The sequence below is a fragment of the Bison bison genome, unplaced genomic scaffold, assembly GCF_000754665.1.
Source record: "Bison bison bison isolate TAMUID 2011002044 unplaced genomic scaffold, Bison_UMD1.0 scf7180017864065, whole genome shotgun sequence".
NCBI lineage: Eukaryota > Metazoa > Chordata > Mammalia > Artiodactyla > Bovidae > Bison > Bison bison.
In genome coordinates this window covers 1,298,264-1,315,072 of record NW_011494637.1, presented here as the reverse complement: position 1 = coordinate 1,315,072, position 16,809 = coordinate 1,298,264, and the positions used below count along the sequence as shown (strand labels likewise).

The following is a 16,809-nucleotide window of genomic DNA, read 5'->3' as shown; positions in this document are numbered from 1 at the left end:
CTGTTTATTAAGGAAAATAATGTGAGTTTCTGTTTATTAAGAAAATTGGTTTTCTCTTTAATGAATCAGATTTGGAAGGAAATTTTGAAGGGTAAGTAACAATTAGAACATTTTGCAGAATGATCTCTTATTGTCCTGATTTGCAGGAAAAGGCCAATTCTAACTCCATGTTGGATCTATTTCTTTGATTTTAACCTTTGCTTGTCTTTGCTTTTGTTGTTATAATCATACATAATGACCTGCCTGGGGGAACCCTGCCCCTCTGCCTTTGATCAGTTTACAGGAAAATAATCTGACTCTACCCACCTGTGAATGGTTACAAGAAAGAAGAGATTAACAGATCCCCTCCCTTCCTGGAGGTTGGCCTTTCCAGGAGAGATTTACAAGATTGTGGCCTTATAATTTACTCCCTCAACTCCTCCCCTTCTCTGTTTTACACTAGAACCTGACATCCTGACCTCAACAAAGTTGTTTTGAGACTTTCCTCTGCCGTCCTCTTGAGTCTGAGTACAGTCTCATTGTTTGCCTGAACAACTCGGAGGGAGCTTGGACTCGCTGACAACGATGAAAGGTAAATCAGCCCTGCTTTGTTGTTGTTATTGCTCAGTCTCCAGTGGTGTCCGACTCTGTGACCCCAGGGCCTGCAGCATGCCAGGGTTCCCTGTCCTTCACCATCTCTCGGAGTCTGCTCAAACTCATGTCCGCTGAGTCGGTGATGCCAGTAATAGCAGTTAATTGTGTGTGTAGGGCGAGGAAGCTCTGGACTTTCCTGCCTGCGGGGAAAAGGCACTGGGACTCAGATCTTCCCTCTCCTTAGATCTCTTGCTCCCCTCCACCCTAGCTACTTTCTCTGCCGTATGGAAGGAACTATACACAGCTTGGCATCATTTAGGACTTTGCATTCCGAAAGGATTGTCACACCTGAGCTGTCCTTACAATTCAGCAACCTCATCCATCGTTTCTCAGAATTAGAATATCATTTTCATAGTAGATCGCCTTGGCTCACGCTTGTATTGAGAGGATCCCAAGAAAATGGAGTAAGACCATGGGGCCCTGCAATAAGCCAGTAGAAAAGAAGACGGGAGAGAAAGGAGGGTTTTTCTTACTTTTGAGGTCATACTCAGAGGTATTTATACTTTTTGCAGATAGCTAGTGTGCATGGCACAGTATTCAATCTGAGGTTTTAGCCGAGGATAAAGATTTATCAAGGGCTTCCCCATTGGCCCAGGGGTAAAGAACCCCCCTACCAATTTAAGAGATGTGGGCTCGACTGACCTCTGAGTCAGGAAGATCCCCTGGAGAAGGGAATGAAAACCCATTCCAGTATTCTTGCCTGGGAAATCCCATGGACGGAGGAGCCGGGCAAACTGCAGTCCATGGGGTCGCAAAGGTCAGACAGGACTCTCTTAGAGACAAAACAGCAACAGCAAAGAGTTGTCAAACCTGCTTCAAAACTGCTATCACGTGTTTACAGCTGTTTTGGCTTAGGTCACGATGCTTCAGATAAAGCGTCCTCCCCGTTGTTTCCTGGCAGCCGTTCCCAGCCAGGCTGGACAACTGGCAGCTTTCTTCTTGAGCCAGCCTCCACTTTAGTGTGTGTTGGTGTGGAATTTGGTTTCATGAATGTAGACATTTGAAACGTGAATCCAGAGTAACTTCTAGCAATATTAAAAATGATAAATGGCGGATTGAGTCAGCCATGCACGCCTGTGCTCACAGTTGTTATAAGCATGGCTGTAATTTCATTATTACTGTTGCATTTAATAAAATTATCTCCTTCCAGGGCCAAATGGTCAAGGAGAATAGAAAGACTTATAAGCAAAACTGTCCCCACCCTTGCTTATTTTGGTGATCTATTTTTTAAAAAAATAGTTATTTATTTTTGGCTGCCCTGGGGTCTCTGTTGCTGCCTTCGGGCTTTCTCTAGTTGCGGAGGGCGTTGGCTGCTCTTCATTGCAGAGTGCGGGCTTCTCACTGCGGTGGCTTCCTTTGTGGGGCGCAGGCTTTTTCTAGGGCGTATGGGCTTCAGTAGTTGTTCCTCCGTGGCTCTAGAGCTCAGGCTCAGTTGTGGCACACGGGCTTAGCTGCTTCGCGACAGGTGGGACCCTCCCAGACTGGGGATCGAGCTGGTTTCCCTCACATTGCAAGGCGGACTGTTAACCACTGGACCACCGGGAAGACTGCCGATCTATTTTTATATACTCTTTATTGAATGTCTGTCATGTCACAACTCCTTTCATACATAATTTACAGATTCTCATTAGTTCTCATTAATATATAGATTTCTAAATGGCATAATTAAGACTCATAAAAGTTGAATGCTTTGTATAATATGTAATTGATCTAGGCATAACTGGAATATGAACCCACTGGTACCATGAATCTGAGATCCTTGTAGGTCTGTGACTCAACCTTGATTAATTATATACTTCTTTGGCTCTCTGTACTTAACCAAATACATGTCCTTTGGGGTAGATGGGCCCAAAGTTTACCAAAGGTTAAGGAGATCTGTATCAGGCTGAGTTGTCCAGAATATTTATGGTTTAGGCATGCTGTCCTGGCATAATTATTACTTGTGCCCCATTTCACCTTTAAAGTGTCCTGGATTGTGTGATAAATCGCATGGTCACTTTACCTAAAAATTTAACTTCTCGTCTCAGTACAATTAAAGTATGAGCTCTGTGGACATAGAGACTTTTGTCAGTTCTATTATTATATCACCATCACCTGGAAGAGTTGTTGTTCTTTAGTTGCTAAGTCATGTCCAACTCTTGTGACACTATAGGCTGTAGCCCGCCAGGCTCCTCTGTCCACGGGATTTCCCAGGCAAGAATAATGGAGTAGGTTGGCATTTCCTTCTCCAGGGGATCTTCCTCGACCCAGAGATCAAACCCAGGTCTCCCACTTTGGCAGGCAGATTCTTTACCACTGAGCCACCTGGGAATCCCACCTAGAACACTATCTGACACATCAGTTCAGTTCAGTCCTCAGTCGTGTCCGACTCTTTGCGACCCCATGAATCACAGCACGACAGGCCTCCCTGTCCATCACCAACTCCCGGAGTTCACTCAGACTCACGTCCATCAAGTCAGTGATGCCATCCAGCCATCTCATCCTCTGTTGTCCCCTTCTCCTCCTACCCCAATCCCTCCCAGCATCAGAGTCTTTTCCAATGAGTCAGCTCTTCGCATGAGGTGGCCAAAATTCTGGAGTTTCAGCTTTAGCATCATTCCTTCCAAAGAAATCCCAGGGCTGATCTCCTTCAGAATGGACTGGTTGGATCTCCTTGCAGTCCAAGGGACTCTCAAGAGTCTTCTCCAACACCACAGTTCAAAAGCATCAATTCTTTGGTGCGCAGGTTTCTTCACAGTCCAACTCTCACAGTCATACATGACCACTGGAAAAACCATAGCCTTGGCTAGACGGACCTTTCTTGGCAAAGAAATGTCTCTGACACATAAATGCCCTCAATAAATATGTGTTGAATATTGTGTTGACAGAGATTTGATATGTGTATCAGTTGGGGTTCCAGAGAAACAGAACCAAGGTTAGATAGATATAATAAGAGAGCTGTAGTAAGATTTATTTTAAAGAATTGGCTCACATGGCTACGAGGCCTGGCAAGTATGACATTTTTAGGGCAGGCCAGCAGGCTGGAAACTCAGGCAGGAATTTTATGTGACAGAATTAAGGCAGAATTCCTTTCCCAGTTAATCAGGTTTTTTGCTCTTTAACTGACTGTAGGAAGTCCATCTACATTGTAGAGGATAGTTCCTTTACTTAAAGTCAGCTGATTGCAGATGTTAATCACAACTACAAAGTCATCTTCACAGCTGCATCTAGATGAATGTTTGATCAAACAACTGGCCACCACCGCCTAGCCAAGTCAACAGATAAAAGTGTGTTTGTACATTCTCATATCTACATTGTGAGCCAAGCCAAGAGATAACTGCTTATTGGTAAAAAGGAGCTTCCTCACACAGTAGTAATATGATTTTTTAGAGAAAAAGATAACCAAGACTTTAATTTCCTCAGAAGAGATGCATAATGAAAGAATTCTTGTAAATACAGGGAGACTGACTGTTGGAATCTCATGTAGCATAATGTAAAATCTCAGGGCAGAGAATATATGTTATGAAAATCTGGTACAAAGTATGTTCTTAGGCAGAGCATTTTGAAGCTTTTAGGAGAAAGCTGTCTTGATATTGCGAAGTAGGCACATGTGGTGTTTGATGTTCTAGTCTTGAGTTACGCAGTGGTGTCAGTTTCTATCTATAGTCTCCTTACTTGTAGCCTCAAATAGTTCTTAATTTTAGGATAGACATGCTGTGACCTTTCTGAAAATAGTTGGGGATGGTGTATAGGGGAGTATTTGGGACACTTTCTAGTGATCAACACATTTTGCTCCATAGACAATTATTTTGCGCTACAGTTGCAGAAAGTGAAAGTCACTCAGTCGTGTCTGACTCTTTGCGACCCCATGGACTATACAGTCCATGGAATTCTCCAGGCCAGAGTACTGGAGTGGGTAGCCTTTCCCTTCTCCAGGGGATCTTTCCAACCCAGGGATCAAACCCGGGTGTCCCGCGTTGCAGGTGGATTCTTCACCAGCCGAGTCGCGAGGGTAGCAGAGGGCTGACTTGAATCCCTAGAACTGGGAACTCTTAACATGGTGTTCTGTAACAGGAACTGAGAGCATTTCTCCATACTATTTGTTGCAACAGAGGAGTGATGACATGGATGTGAGGGGACATAGGCAAGAAAAGTAATCGAAGGCATTGAAAATTGTGAGACTGATTACACTGAGCATAGAAGCAAGTTTTCTATTTCCTAGGTGAGCAGCAAGAAGGCCTGCTGACCTCTGGCACCCCTTAGTGAGCTGTACAACAAAAAGTGAATGTAAGATGTTAGCTTAATGCTTGCTCAAAGGTCTGAGCATTTTTGTTTGTTTGAGCTATATTCACAAGTAAAGAATTCAACCAACTTCTGTATATTATCAGTAATTCGACTTTGAAACCAAACTTACTACATCTCATTCAGATTTCTGTATTTGAGATTTTTAAGACAGACTGCTAAAACCAATTTATATTAATAGTCTAGCTGCTCATGTGTTTGAATACAGACTTGTAATATTAAGTAATCAAATTAAATTACCTGATAAAATGAGTGTTAGAATTTCTTGAGTCTGCAATTATCCTCTGTGACATTTGGCTCCATAATAAGCTTTTACTCAAAAACTGGACTCTATATTCTCCTTGGTTTATTTTCATAAATTTAGTTAGCAAAATACTTCCTTTGAGATAAATATATTTGGATGAATGTATAAAAATTATTCTAGACGGAATGAGAAGAAATTGCTAATAGTGTTAACCCTTGAAGACATTGCCCAGAGGGGTGGGGGAATAAGTTTGACTTTTTATTTTATAACTTTCTATACTACTTTAGTTTCCTAAGCAGTTTTGTTTTACTTGTGTACTTTCTGTTCTTGACCGTTTTTTTCTTGTAGCTCTTTATTTTTTAGGAACTTATTTATTTCACATATTTGGTATCTTCATTTTGCCTAGGAAAACTGGGATCTGCTTTAGAAAGTTTATGAACAATTGCTCTGGAAATAACAAGACTGGTTCTTTTGTGTATGTGTGTGAGAATCTTTTGATGAGACACTTAGTTTTTCACAATTTAGTTTCCAAAAGACAACAACTATGACATCAAAAAAATCCTAGGTATCAAAGAAATAATTGAAGAACACCTGACTCAGTCTCTTTTTTATTCTGTAAAAGAGAACACTAAAAAAGAAGAGCTATAATAGATCTCTTGTATTGCTGCTCTCAGCTGTCTTCTGTAAGGCAGGGAGGGTGCTCAGGTGCATAACTGAGCTGACTATTTGGAGATGCACAAAAATCAATTATAGGGAGTTCCCTGTTGGTCCAGTGGTTAAGAATCTGTGCTTGCAATGCAGTGGCTGTGGGTTCATTTCCTGGTCAGGGAACTAAGCACCATGCAGCCAAAAGGCAAAAAACAAAAAACAAGTACGAAGTCAATTATAGCATTGGAGATTTCATCTTTTGGATTTCCAGTTAGGTGCTTCCTCCTCCAGCCTTTTCCATGAATGAGATAATAACGACTTGTCTTTCTTTCTTTTTTTGTTCCTTCTTTCCTTTCCTCTCGTCATCCTCCCCTTCCCTCCCTTCCTTCCTCCTTTCCTTGATAATTCATGTGATTTGTAGTAAGAATCATAACAATTAGGGAGGTAAAAAGGGCCACAGACAGTCATGAAATATTAGAATAACTGTCAGTATGCAGTGGAATAATGGGCAATAAAGTAGTAAACAAGAAAGCAGTTCCATCATGACGATATGTATATTGTAATATGATCCAATGAGTGTTGGCTTTCCAGTGTTGGAACCAATTTGATCTTTGGTTCCTCTGCCTTTTCTAAAACCAGCTTGTACATCTGAAAGTTTTTGGTTCATGTACTACTGAAGTCTAGCTTGAAGGATTTTGAGCATAACCTTGCTAGCATGTGAAATGAGTTCAGTTGTAAGGTAGTTTGAACATCTTTGGCATTGCTCTTCTTTGGGATTGGAATGAAAACTTACCTTTTCCAGTCCTGTGGCCACTGCTGAATTTTCCAAATTTGCTGACATGTTGAGTGCGGCATTTTAACAGCATCATCTTTTGGGATTTGAAATAGCTCAGCTGGAGTTTCATCACCTATACTAGCTTTGTTCATACTAATGCTTCCTAAGGCCCACTTGACTTCACACTCCAGGATGTCTGGCACTAGGTGAGTGACCATACCACTGTGATTATCTGAGTCATTAAGACCTTTTTTGTATAGTTCTTCAGTGTATTCTTGCCTCCTCTTTATCTCTGCTGCCTCTGTTAGGTCCTTACCTTTTCTGTCCTTTATCATGCCCATTCTTGCATGAAATGTTTCCTTGATATTTCCAATTTTCTTGAAGAGATCTCTGGTCTTTCCCATTCTGTTGTTTTCCTCTATTTCTGTGGATTGTTCATTGAAGAAGGCCTTCTTATCTCCGCTGTATTCTCTGACACTCTGCATTCTGTTGGGTATATCAGTTGGTTATATTCAGTAGGTAAGATAGTATACTAAAACAATTAATGCAAAAGATATTTAAATTAAAAAAATTTTTTTTGACTCTTAATTTATGAATAAAAATAAACGAGTGTGTTCCTTTTTGGCACTTTTGGAAGGTAGGAAAGAGAGGAATGTGGCCACAGAAAACTGTGTGCTGTATGTTGTGAGCTTTGCTGACCTGCTAAAATGCTGTGTATGATAGATGCCCTCACTACCTCCCATTCTTCTCTATGAAGTAGAAGCTATTAAATTTGCTAAAAGTCATAACTAATAATTATTATCCATAGAGGCAATAATGACAAAGGAACACAGCTGCATGAGTTCTTTGGCTTATCAAGAGAAAAATGAGACCAGTGTTTCCCCAAAGGACTAGTTAACTCCCAGCATAGGAGGGTGGATGAAGGAGTAAGTATGCCAGTTAGAGAGACTGGCTGGGGGAATGGGATTTTCCCTGCCTTGCCTTGCAGTATCTGAATCTGATAAGAAATAATGGGATGTATTAAATTTTTAGTAAAATTTGCTCAGTTTTGATAGGATTTATTTACAAGAGAGAATAAGGAAATGGAAGTATTCCATAAAAACTTTACCACCAAGCATTGCACAAATACAAAGGTGTAAATTAACTCACTCTCTTAAAATGATAAATTGGTCTTAGATGAACTAAGAATGGTAAAAGGTTCTTCTTTACCTGCTGAGTAATTTGCCCATGTGGTAGGGATTTTGTATCTCAAGAATAATTTTCTCAGCTTTGTGTTGATCTCATCATGTCTTTGATTGTTTACAAAGACAAAATAAATGCATGCAAACAACAGCAAAGATTGATAACCAGTGATTCCTCCCTTGTGAAGAACCAAAGTTTCCATATACTCCTGTGCCTTCTTTTTTTTTTTTTATCTTGATAAATAACCAAGCATTGTTTTTCATGCTCCCATGCGTCTATCTTAATTAACCAAGAAAAGCTTTTTTGCCAGTTCTTGATTTGGCCTTCCTTAGATTTGGTGTGAAATTTAGAAAAAAATTTTTTTCTTTTATGCTGAAAACTGTCTTTGCATTTTTCCAGAGGACCTCTGGACAATCAGAAAGATTATTCTTTCATTTTGTAAGTAGAAAGATAGGAAGAAAATATGAGGTTTGTTTGGTGGTTCTATGTTTCTTAATTAACTCAAGCTGTCATAAGAGCTGCATAGGTTAAGTTGTCAATATGAAAAGATGGTCAACCTTCAATAGGTTAAGATTGTAGAAGCAAAATATTATTTACTTATATACATATTTTATAGATAGTACACATTTTGCAAAGGCCCTGGATATTTGTCAGTGTCCCTGGTATATTTTTAACTCACAGAGGAAATGATTATGAAATAGTTATGTGTTCTATCCCACGTGTTAATTTTACTCTTGTTCGTTGTGATATTCGTTGTGATATTATTGGTTACTATAATAAGTTAACGACAGTAATGAGTCTCATTATCAAACAGTTGTTCTTTCTAGTGCTTGCTTGATGGCTCTGCTATAAGCTATAGGTTAGAATTTGTACTTTCAACAAGGAAGAGTCTCAAAATCTATGGGAGGAACGGTACCGCACGGTGGGCTACTTCACTTCAGTGGACAAGTTTGAGAGCAGGCTTCCAAGCGGGCACTGTTAGAAATGCTCAGACTAGACCAGGGCCAGAGGCAGGGCTTCTGGGTCTTCCTTCAGTCCAGCAGCAGATGAAATGATATCCGGTGGAGTGAGACTTAATCACCAAGGACTGAATGAACTGATGAGAGAAATTTATTTGGACATTGTTGGTACTGTTTGAAAGGTGTATTCTTCATGGTTCTGTGAGGAAGCCCTTTCTCTTTCTTGAGATGTCTTTAAGTTTCAGTGTAATAGACTTTAGTGTGGTAAACTGAAGTGTTTTAATGGTATCTGATTTTTACTTGTCCCGTAGGATTCAGAAATGATAATTTTACTGATATTTGTTACTTGGCAATCTAATTATTCGTGAATAGATTCGTAAGAATCTTGCCCTCTTTTTACCAGAATGTAGTTGGAAAAATCAATTGTGCAACTAATACAACTTTTGAGAGTGATTGTCATTGAATCAGGTATGAATCACTCACTATTAGAGAGAGGTACTCCCTTGGAAGCCTGTATGAAGACCAATGTGGTTTAACGCCTACAGAGTCCTCCCAAGAACCTTGGCTTAGAAACTGGCTTACACGGTGCCAGCCTCATAACTTGTGTGGTCCCCTGCCAGATCAGAGAGCTGAGAAAATTTTGGAATCCAAGAAGAGAAGAATACACCCAGATGCATAGACCAAGGTGAAATCTGTTGGGGAAAGTCTCTTGGACTTGGTCTTCTAGACTCACAATAAAAACATAATTGAGGATTTAAGAATCTAATCCTGTAAGAGACACTAAACAAAAAGTGCAGAGAAAAGTTAATTCTCAATCCTTCATAGTTACTCAGTACTGTAAGGCCCCAAATTTGCAGAGCAAACTCAAGAAGACTCGTATTTTTAATCAGGACCCTCGCTGCATTGCATCTCTGAATAATTAGGTTAAACCTAATGAGGCTAGACTTTCTGTTTAAAGAACAATCTGTGGGGATTATTTATGATCAAGGGGTAAGAATATCAGAACAATCTTCTGAAGAATAGAAATGGGCAGGCACTGCTGGGCGTTCCTTCAGTTCAGTGTAGGCTTTGTCCTTTGATTTTCTGTTTTCTGACCTGTTTCATAACTGTAGGGGAAGAGGTCAATATATAGATTATGATATGGTAGAGATGCAGGTACTTCCTACCTGGTGGAAAAGATGATTTAAAAATGTATCATTTATTGCCCCATTGGACATTAACTCATTTTGTAACAATTAGAGCAATCGTAGCACTACTTTTTAAAATTGATTGTAAGCACCTTGCTCTTCAAGTTCCCATTTTAACTGATTTTAACATCTGTTTTCCTCATTAATTACTGAGTATATAAAATTTTTGACATGTGTTTATTTGACATTTACATGTAAGTCACAGTTTTACCTTTTCAACAATTGTTCTTTACTAGGCCTGAGCAACTGGGGAATGGTGGTGCCATTTCCCCCAAGTAGAGCATTCTAAGGAATAAACAGGTTGGGATAAGCATGAGATTATGGAAAATATAAAATACACTGTTTTAGAATATTTAATGCAAAACAGGTCTTTGTTTCCTTGAGAATGTTTATAGTGGTGTGAAGCAAGATGACCTCGAGGCAGACGGGCAGGCCTGACCTAGTTAGCGGCAGAACCACAGAGGTGTGGAGAGAGGTGTGTGCGTGGTGGGGCGTCTATAGATGTAGACAATCTGTCGCCTTTCCTGTTTCCTTAATAAAAAATTTTCTTCAGTTGGTCTAAACAGTTTTTTTTTTTTTTAGTCTAGCCTATCTGTTCTTGTGCGTTCTCAGTCTCTCAGTTGTGTCCAATTCTTCGTGACCCCGTGGATTATTGTCCGCCAGGCTTCTCTGTCCTTGGGATTTCCCAGTCAAGATCACTGGAGTGGCTTGCTATTTCCTACCCCAGGAGATCATCTCCACCCAGGGACTGACACTGAGTCTCCTGTCTCCTGCACTGGTGGGACGATTGTTCACCACGTGTCATCCATCTATACTAACATATTAAATCCTGAAAGAGTTGTTTGAAAGCTTTTCATTCACTCTGTGCCTCAAAGAGTTGAACAGTAGTAACAACCATTTTGGGATATTGTTGTTTTACTTTTATTGTTAGGCATAAAGGAAAATAAATAATGTGGAATTCTTTACAGAGGCAAATACAGTGTGTACTGAAACAAATTACAAGTTGAGAAGGAAATTCACATTTCAGCAATTCAGAATTTGTCTTTTTTTTTTAGCTGATCATGAATGAAACTGAAAGAGACTATGAAAGAATCTGAAAACATCATCTGCACTGATTGTATTGTAGTACTTGGAGTTGTTAGAGATGCTTTCTTCAAGCAGTTTTAGTCTTGTCATCCATTGGCTTGAAAATCCAGTTTTGTGCAGAAAAATATTGCGCAAATTAGAAATTAATGCATAAAAATTAATACTGATGAAGTAAATTTAAGAACAAGTGACATAAGTTAGTGACTTTTACGGAAACTAAATGAAGAAAAATGTGTTTCTCATTAACCTAACAAATGACCCAAATTTACAAGGATTTGCTAACATTTTAAGTTAAGGTACTGTTTCACTATTTAATTTTATAAATAATAGGTAGTTTCTAGGGAAGGAGAGAATACAGAAGTCAAATATGAAATTGTAGTTTTTCATTTCTTCCTAATTTCAAGCTAGAGATTCTGTGTGAATTGAATTAACTTCTCTGGAACTCACATTAAGGCTAAGTAGAGGTGAAAGCTTAAGAGTTGGTCCAGTCCTGACGGGAAACCTGTGTGTCCAGCTTCCACTCACTTCTGTCCACTTTGCTCAGGGGTTCTTATCATAAGCCTCTTCTGGGTGTTAGAATTCTTGAGTTATGAGGGATGTCTGGCCCCATTTGAAGTGTATGTGTGTGTGTGCATCTGTGTTTATTGCAGATTTGATGCCCTGGGATCTCAGTCTAACCGTCTGTGTCTCTAGCCACATTTTGCTTCTCCACGTCTTCTCTTCTCATTGATGTTTGCACTACACGCGTCCTATGTCACTGTTTACACAGTCGAGGTCTCTTGAGAAGCTTCAGAGACAGTTAGGATCTGCACGTGTTTGCCCAATAAATCCCTTAAGATGCCTTGAACAAGGCAGCGTGTTACCTTTAATGATCTCTTTATCACCCTTGAACAGTTACCTTGTTGGTAAAATAGAGGTTTGAAACCTTCTTTGTTGGTTGGTTTTCTACATTGCTCCACAACAGAGGGGGAGAGCTCAACAATTTCAAAGCCATAATTTAGCCAAAGATGTGTTGCTCTTCTTATGTATTTGTGTTGAGTATTTATTTCATGTCAGATTAGTAGAATAAATTTATGTGGCTGAGATTTTTTTTTTTTTCTGGTGACTTGTTTCCACAGGAGATTAAAAAAAAAGATGTATTGTCCAATAGTAGGAGCATATGAAAATTATAGTAATTTAACATTAACTTTTTTTGTGAGCAAATTGTATGGATATTTAAGTAATATGGAACTGTTACTGAGATTTAGAAAGTGTCAAATAATTGACTTTTATTATAATTTCCACTGTGTTTCAGGCACAGCACTGTGAGTACTGAAGTATTTAGTTCTTAATGGAATGCCTTGTGCCCAGGATGCCTTGTAGCTTGTTATTTGCTCGTTTGGGAGTCAGATTTTTCTGTGAACATCCCTGATGCCTTTCTGATTTAGAGCTGATATTGCTACTAACTGAGTGAACATAAGGAATTGAGATTGGTAGAGTAGGTCTGAAGAGTAGGTCATATTTCGTGAATTTCAGCTAGACGCATCATACGAAATGGATCAGGTCCCCAGTCCCTGAAATCTGAAATTAGTCATGTGCTTGAGGTATTTACATGTACAAGGTAACAGATCCTCTGGTGTAAAACAATCAGTGGAATCATCAGAGACGATTAAGTATCATCAATTTGTTTTCCTTTGAACTTTATGTGATTATCACTGAGAATCAGCAAACTCTTAAATCATAATGACGGTTTGAAAAATCTGTCAGCCAAATTAAGAAATAAAATTCCTTGGAAGAGCAATGCAAATTAAGAGTTATTTAAATAAAGATTTAATAACAAGGTGAGGTAATGTGACAAAGCTCTACTATTATAGAACATTTGAGATGTAGGGTAAGAAAAGCATCATTAACAGATAATGGTCTCACGCACAGTCAAGCAAACTCAAGTCTGATGCTTTTGAGCCATCACTCATAATCATATTGATGACTTTACCCTAAAAGTCAAGTCCTTCTGTGGCACTGACTTGATTTTTATGAATGGTCAAACATCAAGAAAGAGAAGGAGGCGGGGTCTGAGGGGGAGAAAGAGAGTGATAGAGATGGAATTGAATTATTATTATTACTGAATTATATATTTGGTAAATTGGATACATGGCTCAGAGTGCAGTTGACTGCCCTTCCCAAGACCCAAGGTTGTGTCTTTCCCATATTAAAAACATGTCTGAGGCTACTCTGTTAACTGCTGTGTGTGAAACTTGGCTCTTGTGAGCACACAGGACTGGCTTGCATGAAAGGGAGAAATCAAGGTAAACTATAGAAGATGCTTTGTTCTTTGATAGATGCAAAATAGTTAAGGGAAGAGTACAGTATTTCAGTTTAAAAATATCATAGAATTATAGAAGCTGAAAGGAATAGAAAACTTCAGTATTACAAATGAGGCAGTTGGAATCTAGGAGGATTTATTTATTTATTTATTTATTTATTTTTGTTGTTGTTATTAGCTTTTATTTATTTATTTTTTATTTATTTTTTTTAAATTTTTATTTTATTTTTAAACTTTACATAATTGTATTAGTTTTGCCAAATATCAAAATGAATCCATCACAGGTATACATGTGCTCCCCATCCTGAACCCTCCTCCCACCTCCCTCCCCATACCATCCCTCTGGGTCGTCCCAGTGCACTAGGCCCAAGCATCCAGTATCGTGCATTGAACCTGGACTGGCATCTCGTTTCATACATGATATTTTACATGTTTCAATGCCATTCTCCCAAATCTTCCCACCCTCTCCCTCTCCCACAGAGTCCATAAGACTGTTCCATACATCAGTGTCTCTTTTGCTGTCTCGTACACAGGGTTATTGTTATCATCTTTCTAAATTCCATATATATGCATTAGTATACTGTATTGGTGTTTTTCCTTCTGGCTTACTTCACTCTGTATAATAGGCTCCAGTTTCATCCACCTCATTAGAACTGATTCAAATGAATTCTTTTTAATGGCTGAGTAATACTCCATTGTGTATATGTACCACAGCTTTCTTATCCATTCATCTGCTGATGGACATCTAGGTTGCTTCTAGGAGGATTTATTTAATTGAATAAAGATTTGTCTGCCACTGTCCTTGTGTCAGCCATTGGTGGCAATACAAGCTAAATAAGACACAAAATTTTGCCATAAGAGACGTGCGGTCTGAAAGGAGAGAGTCATGAGAGTGTACCTTTACAATTGCAAGTGATCCAGGCTGAAGTAGAAATTGCAGAGAGAAGACTTTCCAGAGGCCACAGTCTTAGCCCCCAGGATGTACCCCTGGCGTTCCGGCCTTAAGGAACAGCCAGAACCAAGGGTAAAAGCGGGAATGCACACCCGCTGTTCCAGGACTTGAAGGAAATTCAGGCTCCTCTGTGGTCTGTTTCTAAATGCTAGTTAGTTCTCTTGCCTCTGTGCCTTGTAACAGTTTCTTCATGCACGGAGTTCTCTTTATAACTATCTAGTTTCTCATAGAACATTTTCCACTTTTAATTATTTAGAAGCTATTTATTAATGTTTAGCAAACCATTGTTTATACTTAGGGTATTTGGGGCAATGATGAAAAGTGGTTTGCCATATTTATTCTCTTGTTTAGTTTGGCACAAGTGGTCTTCTTCCCTCTGTCACTTCATTCTGCCATCCCAGGAACATTCCAGGTGCAAGGGGGAGAGAGACCCTTATAGGGCTGCTGGCACTAGCAGTGGGGTTCTTTGGACACTGCATTCAGTGAGTGGGAGCAGAAACCAGACAATCTGGAACCTCCAGTTCCATATGCATTCTTATGATTTCTGCAGTGAAAAATCAGCCAAATTGTATGAAGTTTTATAAATCTGGTTTTATTAACAATTGAACTTCTCTAGAAGCTAGAGTCTTAGGAGTTGTGATCTTTATTTTCCCAAGGAGTAAAATGGATCCATTCACTTAAGAGTTTAGGTTTAGTCACTAACTCACGTCCGACTCTTGCGACCCCATGGTCTGTAGCCTGCCAAGGTTCCTCTGTCAATGGGATTTTCCAGGCAAGAATACTGGAGTGAGTTGCCATTTCCTTATCCATGGGCTATTCCCAATCCGGGGAACAAACCAGGGTTTCCATCATTGCAGGAAGACTCTTTACTGACTGAACCACCAGGGAAGCCCCCACTAAAGGGTTTAGTTAGTTTGATTTCAAACCATGAGACCATTGTAGTACTTACCTGGGTTGCCATAAGGAATAGCAGTGAAATGCTGAGAGATGGATATAAAAGACACATTCAAAGTTAATATGCACATAACATATAACTTAAGTATTGAAAGTTAACACTACTAATATTTTAAATAAAACAATCCTTCTCACATAGGATTGCACCTACCAAATCCTTTGAATGTTAGTTTTGCTTATGTTTTCCAGAAAAATTTCTGTAAAATATGTTCTATTATGGAGAAGTTAGCTTGATTATTTTTTTATTACATTCAGTTCAGTTCAGTTGCTCAGTCGTGTCTGACTCTTCGCAACCCCATGAATTGCAGCACGCCACGCCTCCCTGTCTATCACCAACTCCCGGAGTCTATCCAAACCCATGTACATGGAGTCAGTGATGCCATCCAGCCATCTCATCCTCTTTCGTCCCCTTCTCCTCCTGCCCCCAATCCCTCCCAGCATCAGGGTATTTTCCAATGAGTCAACTCTTCGCATGAGGTGGCCAAAGTACTGGAGTTTCAGCTTCAACATCAGCCCTTCCATTGAACACCCAGGACTAATCTCCTTTAGGATGGACTGGTTGGATCTCCTTGCAGTGCAAGGGACTTTCAAGAGTCTTCTCCACACCACAGTTCAAAAGCATCAATTCTTAGTCGCACAGGTTTCTTCACAGTCCAACTCTCACATCCATACATGACCACTGGAAAAACCATAGCCTTGATTAGACGGACCTTTGTTGGCAAAGTAATGTCTCTGCTTTTACATATTCTATCTAGGTTGGTCATAACCTTCCTTCCAAGGAGTAAGCATCTTTTAATTTCGTGGCTGCAGTCACCATCTGCAGTGATTTTAGAGCCCCCAAAATTAAAGTCTGACACTGTTTCCACTGTTTCCGCATCTATTTGCCATGAAGTGATGGGATCAGATGCCATGATCTTCGTTTTCTGAATGTTGAGCTTTAAGCCAGCTTTTTCACTCTACTCCTTCACTTTGATCAAGAGGCTTTTTGTTCCTCTTCACTTTCTGCCATAAGGGTGGTGTCATCTGCATATCTGAGGTTATTGATATTTCTCCTGGCAATCTTGATCCCAGCTTGTGCTTCCTCCAGCCCAGCATTTCTCATGATGTACTCTGCATAGAAGTTAAATAAGCAGGGTGACAATATACAGCCTTGACGTACTCCTTTTCCTATTTGGAACCAGTCTGTTGTTCCATGTCCAGTTCTGACTGTTGTTTCCTGACCTCCATACAGGTTTCTCAAAAGGCAGGTCAGGTGGTCTGGTATTCCCATCTCTGTCAGTATTTTCCACAGTTTATTGTGATCCACACAGTCAAAGGCTTTGACATAGTCAGTAAAGCAGAAATAGATGTTTTTCTGGAGCTCTCTTGCTTTTTTAATGATCTAGCAGATGTTGGCAATTTGATCTCTGGTTCCTCTGCCTTTTCTAAAACATTTATTACATTAGACTATTTTATTAGAGTATTTTCTTGTATTTTTTATATTATTATGAACAAACTGAATTTTTGTTTCAGTCACGGTTTTGTCTATCATTTCAATTTTTGTGTCTGTCTTATTTACACATTTCTCTTTCTTATTATAGTTACAAAAAATCAATATCAATTCTTA

The 16,809-nt window shown here is 39.5% G+C and overlaps 1 protein-coding gene across 8 annotated transcripts in view; it reads left to right on the top strand.

Annotated features, from left to right (window-relative positions):
• The window catches only part of PARK2 (parkin RBR E3 ubiquitin protein ligase), a 1,245,124-nt gene that overhangs the window by 80,935 nt on the left and 1,147,380 nt on the right, over nt 1-16,809 (top strand). For 7 of the 8 annotated variants that reach the window (XM_010836734.1, XM_010836732.1, XM_010836731.1 and 4 more), the window contains exon 2: nt 443-571. The exons of the other annotated variant lie outside the window; for it this stretch is intronic. In XM_010836734.1, the coding sequence (XP_010835036.1) occupies nt 565-571 (7 nt within the window). In that variant the 5' untranslated portion in view covers nt 443-564. The remainder of the gene's footprint in view (nt 1-442; nt 572-16,809) is intronic. 8 annotated transcript variants of the gene reach the window in all.